Genomic DNA, 22,782 nt, shown 5'->3' with positions numbered 1-22,782 from the left:
GGGTACACTTGGGTATAGGCTACACTAGTGTACACTTGGCACAAGCTGGTGCATATCTGTGACACTATATCTCATGTCATGGTGGCTGTGGAATCAGGAGTGACAGGAGTTTCTCACTTGTGTCACAATTTTACAGAGGCACTGTCTTATAGGTGTTGACTGAAACGTTACAGGGTACCCGACTGTATTAACGGGGTCAGGATTCTGAAACACCACATCTGAGTCCAGGAACAAGTCTCATGTAGCTCACCCCTGCAGTCCCATCACTCTGAGGCACAAGAATCGCTGATTTTAAAAGCCAGCCTAGGCCATAGAGTAAGACCCTGTTGCCCCTCAAACACACACACCCTTGGATAAGACATACATCGGGTTTCATAAATAACTTCCCCACATCTGCATTCAGTGGTTTTCAAACAATGGTTTATTGAACCCACTTAACATCTGCCTTCCTGTAGTTTCTGGGCCCAGGCCCAACTCAGACCCACAAAGACACCAGCCCCCAGGACAAGGGTGGTGGCCAGCAGGAGGAGGAGCACCCAGAGCAGGGGTCTTGAACTAGAGTTCCTGCTGGAGCCTGTCAGAGAAGGGGTGGGGAAGGTACACCTGGAGCTGTCTGTCGGCAGATAAGGAGCTGGGCTATCTTTACTTAGTTCCTTATCTAGTGAGTTACACCACCTCTGAGCTTCCCTGTTTCATCAGCATTTTTAGAGAAGGCCATGGCCCTTGGGGTACCCACAACCCCTGGTACCTGAGGGCTGGAGTTTAGCAGCATCCTCAAAGCCCACTGCTCCTGGAGAACTCACAATGTCCAAAGCCTGGACAGTGCTATTGTGGTGATCAGGGGACCGACGGTGCCCTGCCAAGGAGGAAAGCTGTCTGGCTTCCAGCTGGTGGTCTGAGAGTCAGCCACGGGTCTAAGGTTGCATCAAAGAACAACTAACGCCCCCGCCCAGACTCACTTGCCACGCCAGAGTCACATATAGTAGAGCATGTTTCTGATCCCTCAGGGTAGCAGACAGAGGCACTACAGAAGAAATAGACCTGGTAGAAAGAAAAGCAGTCAAGGAGTGGACTAGTTTTGTGCAGCTGGGCTGGTAGCACAGAGGCAGGGTTGAGGGATTCCAGTGCAGGACTGCAGGAAGAGACATGGGCAAGCAGACTAAGACCACAGCTGGTCCATACTGGTGGGGATGCAAACTATGTTATTTCCAATTTAGAGTTCAGATCGTCCTCTTCCTGAAAGCCCAAACCTGCAGTAGAAGACACTCCCTGCAGGCAGGAACTGCTGCATTCAAGAGAACTACAGTCCTCCTCGGCCTGTTCTCTGCCTTCTGCCCTCAGGAGCAGAACTGTTGGAAGGCAGGGCGTTTTTCTTCCCACCCACCCAGTTAACAGGAGATGATGTTTAGCTACAGAGCCAGGCAACATATGTCTGCTGTTTTCTCTTTACTCCTGAAGAAATACCTGGAGACAGAGGGGAAGGAAGACAAGGCACCACTGCTTTCAGGAAACAGAGCCCAGGGGAGGTGACCAGAGGCAGCACCGGCAGACCTCAGCCATGGCACCCTTCATATAGCAGGTCAGTGCCTCTTGGCTTGGGAGGCAGCACACAGGCAAAATGGGAAAGATGCCATCCTGAGTCACCCTCAGCTCTGCCTACCAGTCCACACCGGATTAGTTAAGGGCAGTGATTTAAATACGAGAGATCTGTGAACAGTAGGTGATCAATAGGATATGTTGGGCTATCAAGCACGGATTGGACTATACTAGTGTTACCTACGGTGTCATCCATACACCACACAGAAGGTTTTTTCTGTTTTGTTTTGTTTTCAAGACAGGGTTTCTCTGCGTAGTTTTGGAGCCTATCCTGGCACTCGCTCTGTAGACCAGGCTGGCGTTGAACTCAGAGATCTGCCTGCCTCTGCCTCCTGAGTGCTGAGATTAAAGGCGTGCGCCACTGATGCCTGGCTCACACAGGTTTAAACACCCTAAGTGCATCCATTTTTTTTTTCTTTTAGAGAAGTTGCTATGCTATAAACCAAAGCAGAGGAACAAGGAACACATTATCATTTCTAGAATCAGAAGTCAGGCCACACGAGAACACCACAACTGGTGTTCAGATTTAGGGTCGATTGAAGAAGCCACGCTCGGGTGTTTCCCTCTCACAATTTCTTTTGTACAGATTTGCATGTGTAGGGGAGTGTGCATGCCACAGCACACAGGTGAAGGTCAGAGAAAGTTTTGGGAGTCAGTCGTCTCCTTCCACAATGTGTTTCCATCCCTTTGCTATTGTCCAGCCCCCATGCTGGGATCTTTGCATTAGTTTGTAGGGTGCTGACTACCACTCAACAGGTGGGATGGGGCATGAGGAACGCAAGGTCTCCCTACCAGTCCCCCTAGGGCGTTCTGGGAGCTGGAGTCATGGAGAGCAAAGGTGGTGATGGTGAAGCGCTGGTAGTGAGACCAGAAGAGCAGCTCTGTCCTGTCCAAGGCCACCATTTGTGTTCTGTAGTTGTCACCCTTGAAGGGACACCTAGATCAAAGAGAGAAGTCCAGAAGCCTTCTTAGGGAGATATGGCTGGCAGGAATCCCCTGGGGTACAACTTAGTCACTTGCAGCCACTCACCCATCTGACAGAATGGGCCACTGGGGCTGCTGGAAGGGGCTGGCAGTGGGCGTGGCCCAGCACTGGTGTAGCACCAGGACCACACTGGGGTCGGTTCTCTGCAGGAGATGGATCTCCACATGTACTGGTTCCTGGAGCAGTCTCACAAGGGGATAGTCATGCTCCTGATAATAGGAGCTGAAAGTGTTATCTGTGGAGAGAGGGGCTTTCGAGCCTAGGGCAGACTGTGCATCAAGGCATTAGAGGCGGGAGGAAAAAGCAGTGGTGGGGTGGGATGAGGGAGGGGGGGCTGTACCCTTGGCAATCCTCAGCTCCAGCCGCAGGGGTCCAGACTGGGTCACAGGGGCAGGTGGTTGAAGTGAGAAGATAGATGCCTGGACAGGCAGGAAGTCACTAGCGTTGAAGATACAGCGAACATGAAGCCTGAAGTCCAAGAGCAAGATGTTGGGGAAGGCCACATATCAGAGCACCTTGTTTAATCAACCACATCCCCACCAGGGATGCAATGGACAGCATCTTCTGCAGGGTGCAGAGATGCTCCCTGAGCCATCACTAGAACCATGGGCATCACTGTTCACCCTTTCCTTCTCTTCTGCCCACCTGGCCTACACAGGACAGCTTGAGCTGGCTATACCAGGTCTCACTCTGGGTGCCAGGTAACACGGTATCAAGACAACACTTGAAGGTCTTTGAAGCCTGGTATGAAGACTTGGCTTGCAGAGCCAGGAACAGCCTCATTTATCCCCTTTGTACCACTAAAGGGTTCTAGTGAGGACTGTGAGAGGCCACAGGACTATGTCTCAGGGCCTTGCTTTGCTTGTCTTTGCAGGTAGCCTATGAATGTCTAGTGTCTCCCTCAGTAGCCTGAGTGTCGTGTAGTCACCAATCCATGCCTCAGGGTCCCATGTCCAGTGCCCATGGATGGAGTGTTATACAGATGTAACTGCACCAGCTGTAAAGGCCTCACCCTCTGCTGTCTTGTACCCCTCTAGCCTAACCGACAGACTCCAGCTGTTCCTCTGCACTTCTGTTCCCACTCCCCCAAAGTCCCCAGTGCTATGCTGAAACTGGCTGCCCCAGCACTTAAGTCCAAAAGCTTAGAGCATGCTACAAGACTCATGTCCCCAGCTCTGGGCCATAAGTACTTTGTGCTAAAGTAAAAGACTTTTGTTCTCTGACAGTCTCAAACCCCAACCCTGTGGCAGATAGAGTCTCGGTGCCTGGGAGCCCCATTCTCCAAGCACATGGCGCCAAGCACAGGCTCTGGACAGCCCATGGCTGACGTACTGGCCCTCTGGCAGAACACACTGGCTGGAGCTAGCTGCCTTGTCCTGAAAGCTCAAAGCCAGGTCTAACAAGGACAGGCGCCCTTGGGGTCACCCCTCCTGTTACCCTAGGCATCTGGGATGATTGTGGTCCCTAAGAAAACAGGTTCAGGAGGCCTCTCCCTTTAGGACTCCTCTCCAAGTTCCTTAGAAGCTTCAGTTTGAGGTATAGTCACCTTCACCACATCCTTAGATGCTTCAGTCTGAGGTATAGTCACCTTGTATGTGGTGTCATAATCTGGAGGCAACAACCACAGCTTCCTGGGGCCTGGAAGGGTTGCCTTCAATTACTGAAAGCTTAGTTCTTAGAGGATAAAGACAATGCTCATTGGGAGAGCTGCAGTTGGCTGTGCCTGGGCCTCATATACAGACAGATAAACACAAAGGACTTAGCCTCTCATTTGCACACGGTAGGGGAGGCTCCAAGAGATACATAAACTCATTCAGGGTCACACAGCTAGGCAATAGCAGAGTGAGGATTTGTCTCAGCTGCCTCCAAATCTGTGCTGAGTTCTGCACCTCTCACACCCAGGCCTGTAGCCCAGCTAACACTTACCGGAAGACACCGTCCCGAGTGATGGAACCCTGTGGCCCCTTTTGGACATCAATGTTAGACACCAGCTGGTTCTCATAGATGAGCTGCTCACCAACCACCTACGGAGGAGGTAGTAAGTGAGACACCCCCCACCCCCACCCAGAGGTGGGACCTTGCTTCCAGCCTGCAACCTACCCCGAGAGGATGGAGATGTAGCTAGCAGGTGAGGCCCCTCAAGAGGTGGGACTCACCTCTAGCTCAAGTTCTCCTCCTACCTGGATTGTCGTTCCACAGAGGGTGAGAGGGACATGGAAGACCACAAAAGCACTTGTCTTCTGGGTAGGGGGGCATCCATTGGGGGCATAGGCCAGGTGGATATTGTTCAACATGACCCTGTGTGTCAAGGCTGTTTCTTGGGACATGACCAGGGTGAAGTAGCCACTTCCGGAACACTGGAGAGTGGCTAGGACAAAGGCAGATCAGAACACTGGGACTCAGTGTCTCTCCAGTGCAGAGGCAGGGGATGGGCTCTGTGGGTGACAATTGATTTAATCACTGCTGGAGTCGAGGGACCTGAGCTCTTCTTCCCCATGTTGACCTAAGCAAATGCCCTCCCTATGCAGCTGATGGAACAAAGGGCTGATGAATGAGATAGGTCTGACTTATCTAATGCAGATGTTTGAGATCTGTAGGTCAGGGTCTCTAAGGAGGAGCCTAACCATTCCCTGGGGCAGGTACTCTTCCTGACTGAGGGTGTCTGTGTGCACCTGGGAGCTGGGTTCTCTTAGACTGCATGCAAGGCAGTTCATCTGGGTGGAGGGGAGACTTCCCCTGCCAGGATCCAGAGTAGCATGCTTGGGATGAGAAGTTGTACCTGTGTTGCCATAGTAACAGGGTACTTCTCTGGTGTTGTCATAGCAGCAGCCAGCTTGCTGACAGGCTTCCTTGGAACTACTTTTTACCATGCAGGGGATGTGCCCAGAGGCTACCTGACACTGCTCCTGGGACAGATGGGTACCTAGGGTTGGTGACAGAGCAGTGAGAAAATGACTGCTTAGAGCCCAAAGGCCCCAGACACAGGCATGTGCATGCAGAGGGCTCCCACATACCTACAGAATCCAGCTTAGTCAATTCCAAGGGTCCCAAGGTGCCCCACTGGGGATAAGGCACGGTGGGTCCATCAGGTCCAGGTCCCAGGGATGGTGGAGCAGGAGTTGAGTGGATGAAACTGTGCTCTGGGTACAGCGTGCTGAGAAGAGTGTGGCCAGACCCAGCCAAGGTGTGGCCAGAATTGGTGTGGGGGGCAGCAGTATGAGGAGTAAAAGGCTGAGGTGTGGTGGATGGAGCCAGGTAGGGGTCCGGAGTTCCAGTGTGGTCTGCTTTAGGACAGATCAGAGTGACATCTTGTGCTATATCCACATGGCCATTGGGTAGTACAGCTTGCATGAATACCCTCAGGTGGAACCGTCCATCCTGCAGGTGAGAGCACCTTAGAGAGCAGCTGAGTGTGGCCACCTGACACTTCAGGTGAGCACTGGGCTAGAGGCCAGAGCATGGAGCCTGTCTGTTGGCCTGTCCGCCCAGCCCTGGAGTGGTTGCCTGTGGTGTTAATGGGAACTGAGCAACTCTGATAGAGGGAGCCCATTTGTGCTGTCTCAGGACCTAATCTGACACCTACCCACCCCTCTGCCCATCATAGGCTCTATCTAATCTTATAGCCACCACAGGGAGCTGTTAGGACAAGCTACCTCTGTCCTTACAGGTATGACTGTCCTTACCTTCTGCAGCACGTGGCAGCCTTTGTAGTCAGCTGAGAACACTGCAGGCTCACCGGTCTCAGAGATGACCCAGTGGTAGCAGATAGAGCAGTTATTCACCTCAAACCGATTCCCAAATTCATCTGGGTAGGGAGAGGAGGCAGGAGGACTTGAGGTACTGGGGAGTGAGAGGTTGCTGGGAACCTCTGAAAATCTCTGGGCAGAGGCAGGACCTAGTTTTGCTTGCTAGTTTGTCTGTGTGGCCTTAGACAAGTGTCTTTCCCTTTCTGGTTTTCACTTCTGCAAGGGGTTAAGTGATCATTGGCTCTTTGTACCTGGGGTAGAGAGTATTCCCAGGGTGTCAGGCAGACTGAACGCCTTATAGTTTAAGTTTAGTTATCTCAGATCTTGGCTGAGGCATCCGAGATCCCCAGGAGCCAGAATTTTCTTAGGGGTAGACTGAGGGCAGAGTAAAAAAACCAAGCTTATTTGTCATATTAAGTGGCTCTTACAGTGTCTTGGGGACCATGCTAGATGCCCACTCACTTTGTGAGCTCCAAACAGGGGCACCAAACACCCCCACCCTGTGGGCCTGCCCCTCACCTTTCCCTTTCAGTGCACAGGGCGGGTGGGCTGGGCTGGGCTGGGCTGGGCTGGGGTGGGGTGGGGGCCATCTTTGCAGATGTGGCTCTGAGGCTGCAGATTCAGTTGTCACACGGAGTCCCCCATCCCTGTTCTCTAGATCAAGTCACACTCCTCAGGGCTCTCGAATTCAGAGTGTGGTTTGTGGGCCGAGAGCTTTGCAGCCACAAGATAAGGCTGGAAATTCAGAGCCCAGCAGTTTTGAGTCATAACCCCCCTTTCTCACGGATGATCCCTGTGCAAAGAGCCTGGGAAATTCTGCTCTGGTTACCTCCCCATCTCTGGGTGATGACAAGGCGAGAGGCTAACTGCTGCAACCTTCGGGATGGCCTCTACTCTTCCTGCTCTGGCTCCGGGAAGAGGTCTAGCTCCCTCCTTGCAGCAGGCTGGTCTTGGGGCAGGGGATGGAAGTTGGGATAGGCCTATGCCAGTACTCACCCAGCACCTTGAATCGGATAGTCTGGTTTGACCTGGGGATCACCAGCAGCTGCATGCCCTGCACTCCACAGTCATAGCTGTATTCAAGGCCAGGCTTGGGGTGTAGCTGCTGACCCAATCTCAGGGGAGTAGCCACCAGCAGAAGCACGGCCCCAAAGCAACCCCAGGCCATGGTGGAGGCTCCTGCCAGCACACACTACAGATACCCACAACTGCTAGAACCTCCCTATCAGCTGGGGAGCCAGGCCCTTATATGGATCAGGTAGCAAGTAGCAGCCTTTGAGGGCAAAGGAGAGTCACCTGCAGGGGCAGCTGCTTAGCCTACAAGGGGCTATGGAGAAATTCCTTCTCCTGAGGCAGCAGAAGGCATCTTCCATCCTTGGTCTATCAGAGAAGTTCAGAAAAGCTGCACTTGACCCCTCACTCGGTTCTCTGTGGCATCTGGGACTGCCTAGGAATTTCTAGCCAAGAGGTTGCAGGCAGGCTATAGGACTGCAGTTACATTCCTGAATGTCTCAGTCTACTGGCTGGGTGCTTCCAAAGTCTCTCATGGGTGTGGGAACTTCCTGCCTAAGCAGTCCTGCAGGGTCACCTTCTTCCTGTCCTGGGCCTTGGGACCCTGGGAACTGAATGCAAGGTTACTTCCTGCCCCCATCTGACCCCAGCTTCTGGAAGAGCTGGCAGTGTGCAGGGTGGTGGGTGGTGAGCAAACAGATCAGTGGTAGCACCTTTCAGGGTTCTCTGGGGTTAGGCCAGTTAATCGTTAGCTGTCACAGGTGGGCATCCTTTGTTTGAAAATGTAACATTTCAAATGCAAGAATAATCTGAAATGTTGTGAGCATAAGTATGATGACAAAAGTGGAAATCTGTTCTTGACCTTGTGGTGGGTCACTGTGAATATGCAAACACACACACACACACACACACACACACACACACACACACACACGGGCTAGGAAGGTGGCTCAGTGGATGAGAGTGCTTGCTGTGCAAATGTGAGGACCTGAGTTCAAATCCCAGCACCTGTGTAAAAAGGGATTACAGCATAGACTGATAAAGCAGGTTTGCCCATTCATGTTTTGACACTTGACACAAGTTAGAGTCACCTGGGAGGAGGAAACCTCAACTGAAAAGATGCCCCCATCAGATTGGCCTGTAGGGAATTTTTCTTGATTGATGATTGATGTAGGGGGGCCACTGTGGGGGTTCCCTGGGCAGGTAGTCCTGGGTTACATAAAAAAGTAAGGCATGTGAGATATTGAGGAGCAAATAAACAGTGTTCTTCCATGGTTTCCTCCTGCCCTGACTTCCCTGAACTGTTACCTGCAAGTGTAAAATGAAACTTTTCTGCTCCAGTTTTCTTTTGGTCATGGTGTTTATCACAGTAGCAGAAAGCAAACTAAGACAGCAGGCTACCAGATGTCATACTCATGCATGAGTAAACACACACACACACACACACACACACACACACACACACACACACACACACACACACCTGGAGGTGGTGCACACACCTGTAACCCCAGCACTTTTGTCAAGGAGGCAGGAAGATCAGGATTTCAAGGTCATCCTCTGTTATATAGCAAGGTTGAGGCTAGCCTGGGCTATATAAGACTCTGTGTCAAACAACAACAGCCAAACAAACCGCACACACAACCCAACAAAAATAATAAACAAACAAAACACAAAACAAAACAAAAACAACCCCAAACCACACACGCATTAAGTAAGAAAGGATGAGGAGGATGGGGATGGAGAGAAGATGAGGCAGAGAGGGAAAAGCAGCCAGTAAAGTGGGATTTTCTAGAAGAAAGATGTTTTGTTTTACTTCATTGTTTTAGTGCAAGGTGAGCACTTTGCCATGAGCCACATTCCCAGTTGTAAACTGGTCACTTGAAAATAATCTTAGGCTTTGCAAGCTCTCAGGACAGAACTTCCGTGTAGCATCCCCCCACAGTGGTATGCCACTTGTTTGCATTTGTTCTAGGCCCTGTTTTCTCCAGCATCTGTGTGCACTATGTGTGTGTGCACAAACATTTTCTTCTGTGCTGCTTGAAAGTCCTGCAATGGCTTCTTCTTTACCTCTTGTTGAGGTAAACATTAATTATGTTGGTAAATTGTCACATGCTGTGCCATTTGATCTCACTGAGAAGCCGGCTCTGGAAGTGGGGTTGCCCTCCCCCAGTTCAGGTCCAAACACGTTTATGTCAAGTGTCCTCCAAAATTCCCTGACCTGGGTTAGGCTGGTCCTCTAACTCTCACAAGTAGGAAGGAAACCAACAAAAAGCCCAGGAATAAAAACAGTGCACCCTGAAGACTAGCAAAACCGTAAACTATTTGCAGCTGAATCAACACAGCTTATCCCATCATATAACATGTCTGCAGTGAGAAAAGAAGGTGCACTTCTTCAATCAAAAGATTGATGCACAGAGAGTGGTGTGTGCTGCTCAGAATGATAGCACGACTGACTGTTCAGCAGGGCTCCGCAGTTGGTTTCTGCTGGATGTCTGTAAGTGCTGGGTTTGATGGTAGCTATCTGCTGCTAATTGGTTCTTTCTTTGGAAGTTTCAACCAGGTGGGGCTTCTTTGCACTACCTGGGACTCTGTCAATTGGGAACTCCAGCTGTCTGCCTCAGTGGGGTTTCCCCAGTCATTTCCGACTGGAAATCTCTAAGCCCCAGCTTTGATGATGCTAGTGCATTCTCTCTCTCATTTGGGCTACTCCAGTCTTCTCTGCTGGATGCTCTTAGTGCCTAACTTGATGGTGTTTTGCTGTCTGTTATGGCTCTTCATCAGCTCCACATTGCTTGTTCTTTTACTTTACTGTACACTTAAATTCATTCATTCATAGACCACTCTTCAGACTGTACAAAACACCTCTAATTACTTGAATGCACATTTTTTTTAAAAGGATGTATCTGCAGTAAACTGATCAAAATCAGGAAATCAACACTGGTTGAAGCTCATTTATCTAATCTATAAACTTTATCATGTAACATTTGTTCTGATAAAGACCCACGTGAGTGACTAAGTGTGTGTGTGTGTGTGTGTGTGTGTGTGTGTGTGTGTGTGTGTGTGTGTGTGTGTGTTGTATGTATACACTGTCATATACAGGCATATGTGAAGGAAAGTTGATTTCAAGAGTAGGGGTGTGGAACCAAGCAAGCAAAGTGGCACACACTTTTAATTTCAGCACTCCAGAGGTGGAGGCAGGTGGATATCTATGAGTTCAAGGCCAGCCTGGTCTACACAGTGAATCTTAGGATAACCAGAGAGAGAGCTCCACAGAGAGGGACTATCTCAAAAGCCAACCAACCAGAACAGCAACAACAAAAACCAAGATCCAGTACTCCAGTAGGGAATGTAGTTGAGAAGGTAGAGTGCTTCTCTAGTGTGCATGTGGACTCCAGAGATCAGTCTTGTGTGTCATTCTTAGGAGCCACCTACCTTGCTTTTTGAGATAAAGTCTCTCTCTAGCCTGACCATCACCACGTCACCCAGGCTGACTGAGCCCTACACCCCTGCTTGTCTAGGCCTCCTCGGCACTGGGTTCCTAGTGCTCACCTCCATGCCTACATTTCTGACTCGTGTTCTCAGGATTGAAGTAAGATCCTCGGGCTTGCCAGGCCAGTTAACAACAGAGCCCTTTCCCCCAACCCTGATACAGACTTTTATAGCACAGGACAGTGTTTCCTAGGCTGGGATTCCATCCAGGATCAGGAGTGCTTTCTCTGCAAGGGACAGTCCACCTGTCTTCCTTGTCATTCACACTCTTGGCTTTTGGACTAGCTAGCTACTTGACTGTATGGATTTGCCTGGTATTTTCCCCATTAGACTCAGGAATTAGATTACACATTTCTGGCAGTTTTAGTCAACCTGGCTGCTGCAATGGAACACCAAACACTGGCTGCTTAAGCAAGGTATTTATTTTCTCACAGTTCAAGAGACTACCAAGGCCAAGGTGAAGAAGGCAGCAGGTCTGCTTTCTTCCAAGGCCCTCTCCTGGGTCTGCAGGAAGCAAGGGGTGGACAAGACTGGATTTTGTCTGGTGTTCACTGCCACAAATGAGCAGAGAGACGAGAAGGAGTTCATGTAACCGCTTTTCTCTCTAGACAAAAAAGAATGGGAATAGTAGTGGCCAGGGTGGAATTAAGTAATACCCAGAGAGGGGTTTTCTAACTGTGGGCCCATGGAAACAGGAAGCAGAAGAAAGGGTAGCTGGCTCACTGCTCGGGCAGATGTTGTTTGTTTAAATGATCTTCAGAGGGCAGGTGCCAAAGGCTTGGTTTCCAGCCTGTGGCACTGTTGGAAGACACTAGAACCCTTAGGAGGGAGGGTGGAGTAGAAGGAAGTTATGGGCAGGGAGGTGATGGCAGTGGTACACATCTTTAATTCCAGCACTCCAGATCTCTGTGAGTTCCAGGCCAGTCTGGTCTACAGAGCTAGTTCCAGGACAGCTAGCTAGGGCTACACAGAGAAACCCTGGTTCAAAAAACAAAACAAAATAACAACAATAAAAAAATCAAACAAACAAACAAAAAAACAGGAGTTATGACAAACACATTGAAAAGGACCTTGGGACTCCAGTCTCTTTGTTTTCTCTCTGCTTCTTGGTGTCACGAGGTGAGCCATTTTGCTGTCACAGTCATCTGCCTCACAGCTATGCCAGGACAGTGGCATGAGGAACCACAGATTGGTAGCTCTGAAATAGTGAGGTAAAAGGCAAAGCCTTGGTCCTCATGAGCTGACTTTTTTCAGATGCCTTGTCACAGCCATGATAAGCAGACTCACACAGATGCCTTTGAGAAAATGGTACCAAGACAATTCCCGGTTACAATTCCACAGCCTGGAAATCTCCTGGGCACTAGGGGATCCAGCTGCTCAACTGTCAACTGGAGGTTGTTGGAAGTGTCTCTTATCTGTTCTGTGACTTGGTTCCCTCCTCTGTAAATGGTAGAGGGACAGTGCTCAATTCACAAGGTTGCTACAAGAGTTTTTCTTTATTTAGTTATAGACTGGCTGGCCTTGACATGAGGCTCTTTCCATCTCAGCCTCTCCAGTGATTCGATTACAGGTATGAGCCATGATGCCCAGATCGCACTAAAAATTTATTTATTTATATTTATGTATATTTGGTTTTTTTGAAACAGGATTCCACTCTGTACCCCTGACTTGTCTGGAACTGGCTGCATAGCTCAGCTAAGTCCCCAACTTATGATGCTCATCCTAGTGCTGCCTCCAAGTGTTGGGATTGCAGGAGTTAATTAATTTGTATGTGTGCGCACATGTGCCATGGCACACATGTGGAGTTTAGAAGACACCTTCTGAGGCATCAGTTTTCTTCTACCTTGAGGGCCCTGGAATTGGACTCAGATTGTCAGACATCTTGACCTGTAGTTCTTATTTTTATTTATTGGCTTATTTGAGTCAAGATCTCACTACAAAGCCCTTGCTGTTCTGGAATTCACCATGTGGTCCAGGCTGGCCTCAAATTCAGAGATCTGCCTATCTTTGCCTTCCAAGCACTGGGATTAAAGGCATGAGCCATTACACACCCTGTGATTTTACTTTTAAGGGCTGCACTTTGCTTCTTTTATTTCCTCCCTCCTTCCCTCCCTCTCTCCCTCCCCCCCCTTTCTCTCTTTCTTCCTTTTTTTCTTTTTTGATAAAGTCTTACTATGTAGCCCTGGCTGGTTGGGAATTGGCCATGTAGACCAGGCTGGCTTTGAACTCACAGCAGTATTGGGATTAAAGGAGCTTGCTACCAGACCCAGGATGTAGTTCAGTTTCTTTCTCTTTTATTCTTAGGTTTTAATTATGTGCACAGGTACGTGTTTGCATGTGGCTGTGTGAGTGCAGTGCCTGCAGATCCAGCAGAGGGTGTTGGGTTCCACGGAGCTGGAGTTACGGTGGCAGTGAGCCTCCTGACATGAACGCTGGGAATCAAACTTGAGTCCCCGGAAGATCAGAATTTGTTCTAAACCACTGGGCCATCTCTCGGTTGCCTAACCTGTAAAGTGAGACTAAGAAGAGGGGTGTTGGTGGAAGCCTGTAATCCCAGCCTTTGTGAGGTGGAGAGAAGAGGGTTGGCAGCTCAGAGTGAGTTTGAGGCCAACCCTGGGCTACCTGAGACCCTTTCTCAACAACCAGCAGTAACAAGCCAACGTAACTGGGGTGCTGGAAGAGTTGAGCATCACTTATCTGTGCCCTTCATCTTCTCTGCTTACTCAATTCAAACTAGTGGCAGAAGGAGGATGTTACAATAAATCTTTTTGCCAAAAGCCGCCTGAGCCCCACCGCCACGTGCAAGCTTTACGCCAGCCGCCCGCCCGAGTTAGGCCCAAATGAATACACAGAGAGACTTGTATTAGTTACAAAGCTGCTTGGCCAATGACTAGGATTCTCATGTTAGCTCAGTCTCAATTACCATACATCTATATATTTTATGGGACTTATCTTATCGGACACCTTATTGGCATCCTTCCTTGTTGGTGAATCACATCGTGCTGCTGGAGCAGGAGCCGAGGGGAAAAGAGAGCGACATTTCCTTTTTCCTCTTCTTAAATATGAGTCTCCTTGCTATGTCACTTCCTGTCTGGAACACCATTTCTCTACGACATTTCCCAGAATCCTCTTTGACTCCTAGTCCAGCCTAACCTGCTGGCCAAGCAAGTACTTTATTTATAAACATACACAGAAGTATTTCCCCCATCAGGAGGATACCACAGGAGGATGGCTGGGAGAGTCCAGCCTGTGGTAGCCGTCGGGCCCTTCTGACAACTCCATTTCAGACTTCTCTGGCTTCCAGATTACATGGAGAATAATATCTACCATCAAAAGTCCCCAAGTGTGTGAGAATTTGTTATGACATCACTTGGCAACTAATATGTGGCTTAAATTGTATGTGGGCAGGGGGTAGGTTGAGGGGGAGCCTAGGCCTGCCTGCTTTTCCTCTGTCTCCTGCTCCTGCTCCTGCTCCTCTTTCTTTCCCCCGAAGGCTGGCCTTAAACTCCCAGGAATGATCCTCCTGCCTCCACCTCCCATGTGCTGGGATGACAGGCATGCAATGCCATGCTGGATGTGTGCAGTGCAAGGGATGGAACTCAGGACTCAGGCATGCTAGGCAAGCGCTCTGCCAACCGAGCCACATCTACCTTTCCTTCTTGCTGTCTGTCCTGCATTAGTTTTCGATGCTGTACTTATCACAAGCAGCAGACAGAGTTACAGCAGGCTCTGAGCTGGGCGCAGGCCCACCGGATGGAGGAAGTGTGGGCCACTTTGAGGTCTGGTGGGACCTTTGGGTCTGTGCACAGATTCCAGCACCGGAGGTTTGTCTGTTCAGCAGGCATCCTTGGGACTCTCACATGCCCCCCGCTCAGCTTTGGAGCCTAGGAATGAACGGGAGAACAGTCTCTCATATTGTTCATCATGAGGGTGCGGTGCAACTGCCAAAGAGAGTGACCACAGAGGATGAGGGTGGCTACTTAAAGTGAGGTAAAGACTGGGAAGGACGGAGGAGAGGTGGGATCTGCTTCTCTAGAAGGGTAAGCAAAGATATTGTAGAGGAAGCAACTTTGGTGCAGGGCTTTGAACAAGCGCGATTAGGAGTACACCAAAAGGTGGGGGAGGGGCACTACTATTCCGGAGTAGGGGACAAACATCAAGAGCAAGGGCATGGGCATGGCCTGGTGAGTACAGAGCAGGCAGGGGTGATGATAAATGCTGACTGTGATAGACAGGACTAAGGAGGGGTACGGAAAGCAGAGGATGAGTGGGGTTACTGGCCATGTGAGGTAGTGGTCTCTTTCCATGGTTGACACTAGCTTCTGGGGGCCTCCCTGTCGGTCTCCCACAAGATGTCATGTAGAATCCCACCAGCACCCCCAGAGCCTGCTGAGCTAGGGCTAGAAGATTTAGGGTTTCCTGGCTGCATCTCACTTCCTCTTTGGTTAACTTCTTTAAAAGTGGCCAGAAAGGAAATAAAAAAAAAAAATATGCTTCTTAATGCAGGCCCTGAGGGAGGGAGCCTAGCCCTGCTGGGAGGCTGCATTAGCCTCTTTTCCCCACAGGCATGGGTGGGTATTCCAGGCAGCAAGATCCAGGTAAAGGCAAGAGTCAGGGAGAAGGGTAGAATAGTTGAGTGTGGAGAACAGTATGCAGGGGCTGGGGCTGGGGAGACAAGGCGCTAGATTTTGGGGGGCCTTGGATGCCCCAACTAGGTGTTTGGACCATACCTCACACATGGTCCCATGCACTAGGAAGCCGTAGGCTCTGATTCTGCATGGCAGAAGAGGGTGTTGGGGCCCTGCTGGCCCTGCTCTTGTTAGTCCTATAACAGTGAGATGGACACCATGAGTGCTGCATTCAGGGACCAGGACCTGTGGCAGTGGAACAGGCAAGGTGTGGGGGGGAGGGTGGGCAATGTCTTTCTCCAGGTGTCAGGGATTGCAAAAATGGAACTGGGCACGTGGTGGGGCTGAAGGCCTCCTCCTCCTTGTCCCCTAGCTGCATAGGGAAGCCAGGCTGACTTGGATTTGCAACACCAACCCTGCCCCTCAGGTCAAAAGGCCTCTGACTTAAGCCATTCTTTCTAGTTCATCTGTCACTCTTTCAGGGCAGCTATAGCCACTCAGTCATGCCACCAGGCAGGCTGAGTCCCACCAATGTGCCACATCTTGACAACACCAAGAGACAACCACAGTGGCTAGCTGTCATGGCCTCTCTCTGGGCCAGGCTGGGACCAAACACTTACTTGTCTCATCACTTCTTTTATCCTTTAGGGCTGGGGAGAAGTGGCTTTGTCTAACGTGCTGCTGATAACACAGGTTTTGGGGCCTCACATTCTTGCTACAGTGGTTTAGTCCTTTATGTGGTTTGTGTGGTCCCCTGTCCAGTAGCAACACCCCTCCCCCAACTTGACCAGAAATGCAGATTCCCAGGCTGTGTCCAAGTCCTCCTGGGTCAGACACCCTAGCAGATAAGGCAGGCCCAGATACTTAGGTTCGTTCATTCATTCATTCATTCAGTCAGTCAGTCATTCAGTCATTTATTGAAAAAGCATAACAAAATTAAATAAGATAAAACAAGGCCTGGAGATTGTGGTACACGCCTTTAAGCTCAGCACTTGGGAGGCAGAGGCAGGGAGATCTCTGAGTTCCAGGTCAACCTGGTCTACAGAGTGAGTTCCAGCACAGCCAGGGCTACACAGAGAAACCCTGTCTCAAAAGAAAAAAAAAAAGATAAAACAAAATCTGTCACATTGAAAAAGACAAACCAACAGAAGAAAAAGAGCCCAAGAGAAGGCACAAAAATCAGAGATTCACTTGTTGACACGTTAAGGAATCTCACAAAAACACCAAACTGGAAGCCATAGCAATATACTCAGGAGCTGGCGCAGACCCATGCAGGCCCTGTGCTTGCTGTCTCAGTCTCTGAGTTCATATGAGCTTTGCCCCATTGATTCAGAGAGCCCTGTTCTCCTGGTGTTCTCCATCTCCTCTGGCTCTTACGTTTTCTGCCTAGTCTTCCTCCAGGTTCCCTGAGCTCTGAGCGACAGGATCTGACATCCCATTTAGGCCTAAGTGTTCCAAGGTCTTTCACTCTCCTCATAACATTTGGCTGTGGGTCTCTCCTGCAGGAGGAAGCTTTTCTGATGTTGCCTGAGCAAGACCGATCTATGAGAATAGATAAAATGCCATTAGGAGTTATTTGTTGTTCTTTTCTTTTCCTTTCTTTTCTTTTTTTAGAACAGTAGTATTTGGCTTTACCCTAGGTCCCTGGCTACCTAGTCTCAGGCTCTTGGTCCTCCAAGTAGTGTCTGCATGGGTTTCTTCTTGTGGAGTGGGACTAATGTTCAATCAAATGTTTTTTGTTCCTCTCACAAGCTTTGTGCCACCATTGCACTAGCATGTCTTACAGGTAGCAGACCATTGTAGATAAAAAGTTTGTGGCTGGGTTGGTGTTTATGTTTCTCTTTTAATAGTGTGCAGTGTGTCTTCCTGTACCAAGGATGCTGGGACATAGAGGTGAAGGCTCTGTGTAGGCACCCGTTTGACAGCTCCATCTTCAATGAGTTGTGTAGGTGTCATCAGCAATGCGGGCTTGCTGTCAGTTTGTTCAGAGCAGCCTATAGTCTTGGCACCCTCCTGGGTTGTTTAGGAATTCCAGTGGGGCCCTTTTGGCCAACAACTGAATTAGATATAACCAGTCCTGGCACTGGAAGCTACATTTGGTGACGAGATAGACTATTGGGACTCTATCTCCCCCATTATTTGGTAGTTTGAGATTACCTTCTTATATGTATATATTTTAGCAAGTTTCTACTGTATTATATTTCCATACCATTCCTCAAATGCCCCTTATTTTAGCTGTCTCTCCTCATATTCCCTCTCTCCTCCCTGCTTTGCCCTTGATCCTCCCATGGCAGCCCCATCCAATCCTTCCATAACTATCAATTCTTTTTCTTACTATTCCCTACAGTCCCTTACTCTATATCTACCCTCTGTGGTTTTATGTATTTTGTCTTGGTTATCACTGATGTAACAGCTAATATCCACACGTAAGTAAATGCACGCCATATTTGTCTTCTGAGACAGTGCCTTTCAGATGAACCTGGAGCTCGCCAACTTGGCTAGGCTGGTGGACCTAGTGGTCCGGAACCCAGTGGGCTCCGGAACCCTGCCTGTCCCCACTTCTCCAGCACTGGGATCACAGGTGTGCACTGATGTGTCTAGCTTTTCATGTGGATTCTGGGGCTCCAAACTTAGGTCCTCAAGCTGGTGTGGCAAAACACTTTACAGAGTAGGTCTTCTCCCCAGCCTGGGGGAGCTTTGGTCCGTGCTATGCTAGCTCCTTCCTAAGGCTCCAGTCACTGTCATTAACACTCCCAGGGAGTACTGACAGCCTCCTGTCCTCCAAACTGGCCTAATCCCCACTTGACTGGTCTTTCTCTCCCTTGTCTCAGGCTAAGCAGGACATCTAGCTAGTCAGGTTTTCTGCCTGTTACTCCCAGTCAGTGAACCTGGCCCCCAGGACCCCCATTGGTCTGGCACACAGTAAAGACTCTTGGAGTGGCTAATGTTGAATCAGTTCCTGAGACTCTAGCTAGGGTAAGGAACATGAGGCACGAGAACACCAACATCCTTTCCAGACACCTCTGCTGGAGGAGCTTGGCTCTGAGAACATGTGTAGAAGCTGCTTCTTGCCACACAGAATCATCCAGGATCCCTCAAGGCCCTCTGGGACAAGGGGAAGATGCTACGTGCCCTTCACAGCTTCAGAAAATGCCTCAGAGATCCATTCCAGGGAATTCTTTTTCTTTGGTTTGTTTTTGTAACTTTATCAGTACTTAGAAACTTTTTTATTTAGCAATAAGACATCCTCAGGGAGGGCTGGCTGGGAAGCAAGACATGAGGGTGATGACAGATTAAAGTGAGAATTGAGAAAAGTCAGGGGAGAAAGACTTTTATCTGGAAAGAAAGCCCCTTAACATGGTTGCCACAAGAATCTGTGCAGGATGTTCACTGCACGCAGGCTCTCGGGGGAGGACTCGGGTGGGCTGAGATCCTGAGGGAAGTCTGTACAGGCCTCATGCCTTGGTGCTGAGATATGTATATTAGGGAAAGAAGGAATTCTTTCTTAGTTCAGTCAGCAGACTGCACACCAACTCCTGTGAAGGTTGGGGCCAGGCATAAGGAAGACCTTGAGAAGACTCATTTTTAATTTTTCCTGCGTGAGAGTGTGCACGTGTCCATGTGCAGATGTGGGTGCAATTGCCTGAGGAGTCTAGAAGAGGGCACTGGGTCCCTGGAGCTGGGGCTACAGGTGGTTCTAAGCCTCCTCAGACAAGTGCTGGATACCAGACTTGGAAGCTGAGGTATTGCTCCAGTCCCAGGAAGATTTTTTTTGTTTTTGTTTTTTTCGAGACAGTGTTTCTTTGTATTGCTTTGGAGCCTGTTCTGGAGCTCACTCTGTAGACCAGAATGGCATTGAACTCACAGAGATCCACCTGCCTCTGCTTCTCGAGTGCTGGGATCAAAGCATATACCACCAATGCCTGGCTTCCAGGAAGACCTTTTTTTTTGTTGCTGTTGTTTTTGTTTTTGTTTTTGTTTTTGTTTTTTTTCGAGGCAGGGTTTCTCTGTGTAGCTTTGGAGCCTATCCTGGCACTTGATCTGGAGACCAGGCTGGCCTCGAACTCACAGAGACCCACCTGCCTCTGCCTCCCAAGTGCTGGGATTAAAGGCGTGCACCACCAACGCCTGGCCCCAGGAAGACCTTTTAAGAGTCATATTTTACTGCTATGGAGTTATTCACTCCAGGTCACATAGCTAGGGAATGGTAGGGCCACTCTGACCTAACCACCACACCATCTGCGTTATGGCCTTGTCCATGCTTATGTAGGTTGGGCAGCATATTAGTTACGTTTGTGTTGCTGTGGCTAAATACATGACATGACTGCTTAAGGGAAGGAAGGTTTATTTTGGTCCATGTTTTAGAGAGCTTCAGCCCATCATGGCAGGAAATGCCTGGCAGAGCAGTTCAAGTCACTGGAGTGTGTTGGGGGGCTGCTCATATGCTGGAACAGGAATCAAAGTATGAGCCAGGAACTAGGGAATGGATCTAACCACAAAGTCTTGCCCCTACTGTCCTACTTCTTCATGCTAAGTTCCACACCCCCAAAACTGCACAGCCAGCTGGAAATCAAAACATGAGCCTATGGGCGCAATCCAGACTCAGGCCATAGCAGGGATAGATGAACATTATCCTGAGAGTGTGGAGGTCTGTGCACTTTTAGGAAGGACTGTGAGCATCATGGCCCAGGGGAAGGGAAACATTCTGTGTGGCTAAGGGTCTGGACCAAGGCCCTTGCTGACCCATGTCTTGAGGCACTGTGAGGAACACGCATGCTGGCATAGCACTGTCCTCACTCCCTAACCCTGACATATGCCTTAGACAAGTGTGTCTAAGAACCTATGTCTATGCATGCATGTGGAGGCCAGAGTGAGCAAGGTCTTCTTGCCACAATCTGGGGACACTGACTTTGTCACATGTTTTGTTGGGTATGGGATGTTGAAATTGAAGGAAGGTTTCTGGCTCCAAGAAACCAAGGAGAGATAAGGACTTAGGTGATGCGCTGGAGAGTTTGGTTGATAAAGTACTTGCTGAGGAAGCATGAGGACCTGAATTTGCTGGCCAGACAGATGGTCTAGCTTTTACAAAGTGTCTGAATCAGATCCCAGCATCCACACTGGACAGCTCACAACTGCCTGGGACTCTAGTTCCAGGGTATCGGATGCTGTCTTTTGTCCTCTGCTGGCACTGGTGTGTATGCTCTGCACACAAATTCATGCAGGTGTGCACATGCGCATTCACAAATGAATTTTTAAAAATATACAAGGTGGAGCGATGGCTCAGTGGTTAAGAGCACTGACTGCTCTTCCAGAGGATTGAGATTCAGTTTCCAGCACCCACCTGTCAGCTCAAAACTGTCTGTAACTCCAGTTCCAGGGGACCCCACGCCCTCTTCTGGCCTCAATAGGTTCTGCATGCACATGTTGCCCAGACATGCATGCAGGCCACATACCTGTACACATAAAATACAATGATTAAAAAATGAAAAAGAAAGAAAAGGGGGAGGATGATTGAGGAAAGCACCTGATGTTGATCTCTGGTCTCCACACACACACAAACGCATGTGCACCACCATGCATGCATGCACACACATATATACTACATGCGCGCGCGCGCGCGCGTGCGCGCGCACACACACACACACACACACACACACACACACACACACACACACACCAATAACAAGGTGAATGACCCTTGATAATCAACAGCTGGAGTGTCCTCTGGCCTCCACATGCATGCATATCCTCACCTGCACACACACACACACACACACACACACACACTCAACCTTCTCCTACCTTGAACTTGGGGGTCTATTTTCCATAAGAACCCTCACGTTTGCCACTTTTCTGTGGTTGGGGAAGAAGCTGCTTTTGTCAGCATTTAGTATGTGCCAGGTGTTCCTGTGGCCCACCTCATCCCACCTTACCACTCGCTGTGAGAAGACTTTGCTCCTGTTCACAGCGACAGCACCCAGCAAGGGGAAGCAACCGACCTCCAGGCCAAGGGTCTCTGCACTCTTCCCATGGCCCCACACTGCTTCCTCTGTTCCCTAGGGGCAGGGACCTATGCTGCTTTGGAAGCTCAGAAGACCTGGAGTGCTTCTCCACAGAGGACATTTATGTCAGGGTATTGGCAGTCATGAACTTACACTGTCCTGTGGGTTACAGAATCCTCCACGATGAGAAGGGGTGGATCAGGGGCTTGTGAATGTAGTGTCCCCGCCCCTGCCCTCTGGGTTGATAGCTATTTCCTCCTTCAGCTCATTCCTCTCCTGCCACTTGCCTGGTGCCCAGTCTTGCTGCTTTCAGGAGCTGCTAGCCTCCCTGGCTCAACCCTTGCTTACTCTGTGGCTTGGTAAGTAGTCAGTCTCCTTGGGGCTGGGAAGCCTTGGTGCCCTCTCAGGACTAGAGAGAGGGCTGCTCCTAGCTAGGATGACAGGGGGATGAGCTTAGGAGCCTGGTGAGGGCTGATGCCCAGAAGGAATGCTAGCTAGATGGTAGACACAATGGTGAACTGTCCACTCATGGCCATCATGCACAGCCGTCTCAGGTGTGGGGACAGGGTCACACAGTGACACTGCTTAGAGGAACTGACAAGGTCACCCAGCTGGAAGCTGAGGAACTGGGATCTAAGCTCAGGACTTTGCAAAGCTGGGGTTCCCACTACAGCAGGGTCGTGACAATGTCTCCATGCAGCCTGAGGGCTTACACTGGGTGGTTCCCAGGAATGTAGCGGCATTGTCCTCTGAGCATCCCACATGATATGGACACTACAGCTGACAGGGACCATCCCAGGGCAGAGAGAGTGGCTCGCACCTGCTTGCTGGGAGGAGAGCCTCAGTCTTCCTCCAGGGCACTGGCCCAGCTGCTGTGCCTCTCTGAACCTCAGTTTCCTCTTCTCAAGAGCTACTCTCATTGGATTAAGACGAGTGTGATTGCTCTGTAGATGCTAAAGCTTAGAAAGAAGGATCAGGAAGAATTCGGAGATTGCAGTCTGCCTGCTCCTGCTGACATAGCTCCAAGAGGTATCCTGTCAGGGAAATTCTAGGTTGGTGTCCCAGAACCCCACCCTAGGAAGGACAGAGCCACAAGGAAGCATCAGAGGATCCTACATTCCCTGGAAGGTCACGGGTGCTTGGCACAACCTGAGTTCTCACAGCCTGCTTTCATTTCCCGCCTTCTGCAGAGTCCACAACCTGATTCCCTCAGCGCTCCCTGACTCCAGCTTCATCACAGGGCCCTGGGTTTCTCCATGAGGCTGTGAGCGTGCATAGAAGCCGGCTTTTCCAGAGCGCCTGAGTCGTTGCTCAATGTGGCT

The 22,782-nt window shown here is 49.9% G+C and overlaps 1 protein-coding gene across 1 annotated transcript; it reads right to left on the bottom strand.

Annotated features, from left to right (window-relative positions):
• Window positions 1–434: 434 nt before the first annotated feature.
• On the bottom strand, window positions 435–7,495 carry Zp1 (zona pellucida glycoprotein 1). The gene is made up of 12 exons (XM_027406672.2): window positions 7,324–7,495; window positions 6,265–6,386; window positions 5,596–5,959; window positions 5,361–5,504; window positions 4,762–4,949; window positions 4,508–4,605; window positions 2,922–3,049; window positions 2,627–2,816; window positions 2,389–2,533; window positions 960–1,041; window positions 749–856; window positions 435–574 (listed from the first exon to the last, which is right to left on the bottom strand). Exons 1-12 carry the CDS (start codon window positions 7,493–7,495, stop codon window positions 435–437), a joined length of 1,881 nt encoding a protein of 626 aa, XP_027262473.1.
• Window positions 7,496–22,782: the final 15,287 nt, after the last annotated feature.

This window comes from Cricetulus griseus, chromosome 3 (assembly GCF_003668045.3).
Source record: "Cricetulus griseus strain 17A/GY chromosome 3, alternate assembly CriGri-PICRH-1.0, whole genome shotgun sequence".
NCBI classification, from domain to species: Eukaryota; Metazoa; Chordata; class Mammalia; order Rodentia; family Cricetidae; genus Cricetulus; species Cricetulus griseus.
The sequence above is the reverse complement of the archived record's forward strand: the minus strand, read 5'-3'. Positions and strand labels throughout refer to the sequence as shown.

Bases quoted from the DNA above. Each gene is read 5' to 3' on its own strand.
- Zp1 (XM_027406672.2), bottom strand. From the start codon at position 7,495: ATGGCCTGGGGTTGCTTTGGGGCCGTGCTTCTGCTGGTGGCTACTCCC. The intron at 4,950-5,360 runs GTACAACTTCTC...CCTTTGTCCTAG, and splicing joins CTGTTACTATGGCAACACAG to CCACTCTCCAGTGTTCCGGA. The intron at 1,042-2,388 runs GTAGGGAGACCT...TCTTTCTACCAG, and splicing joins AGAACGCCCTAGGGGGACTG to GTCTATTTCTTCTGTAGTGC.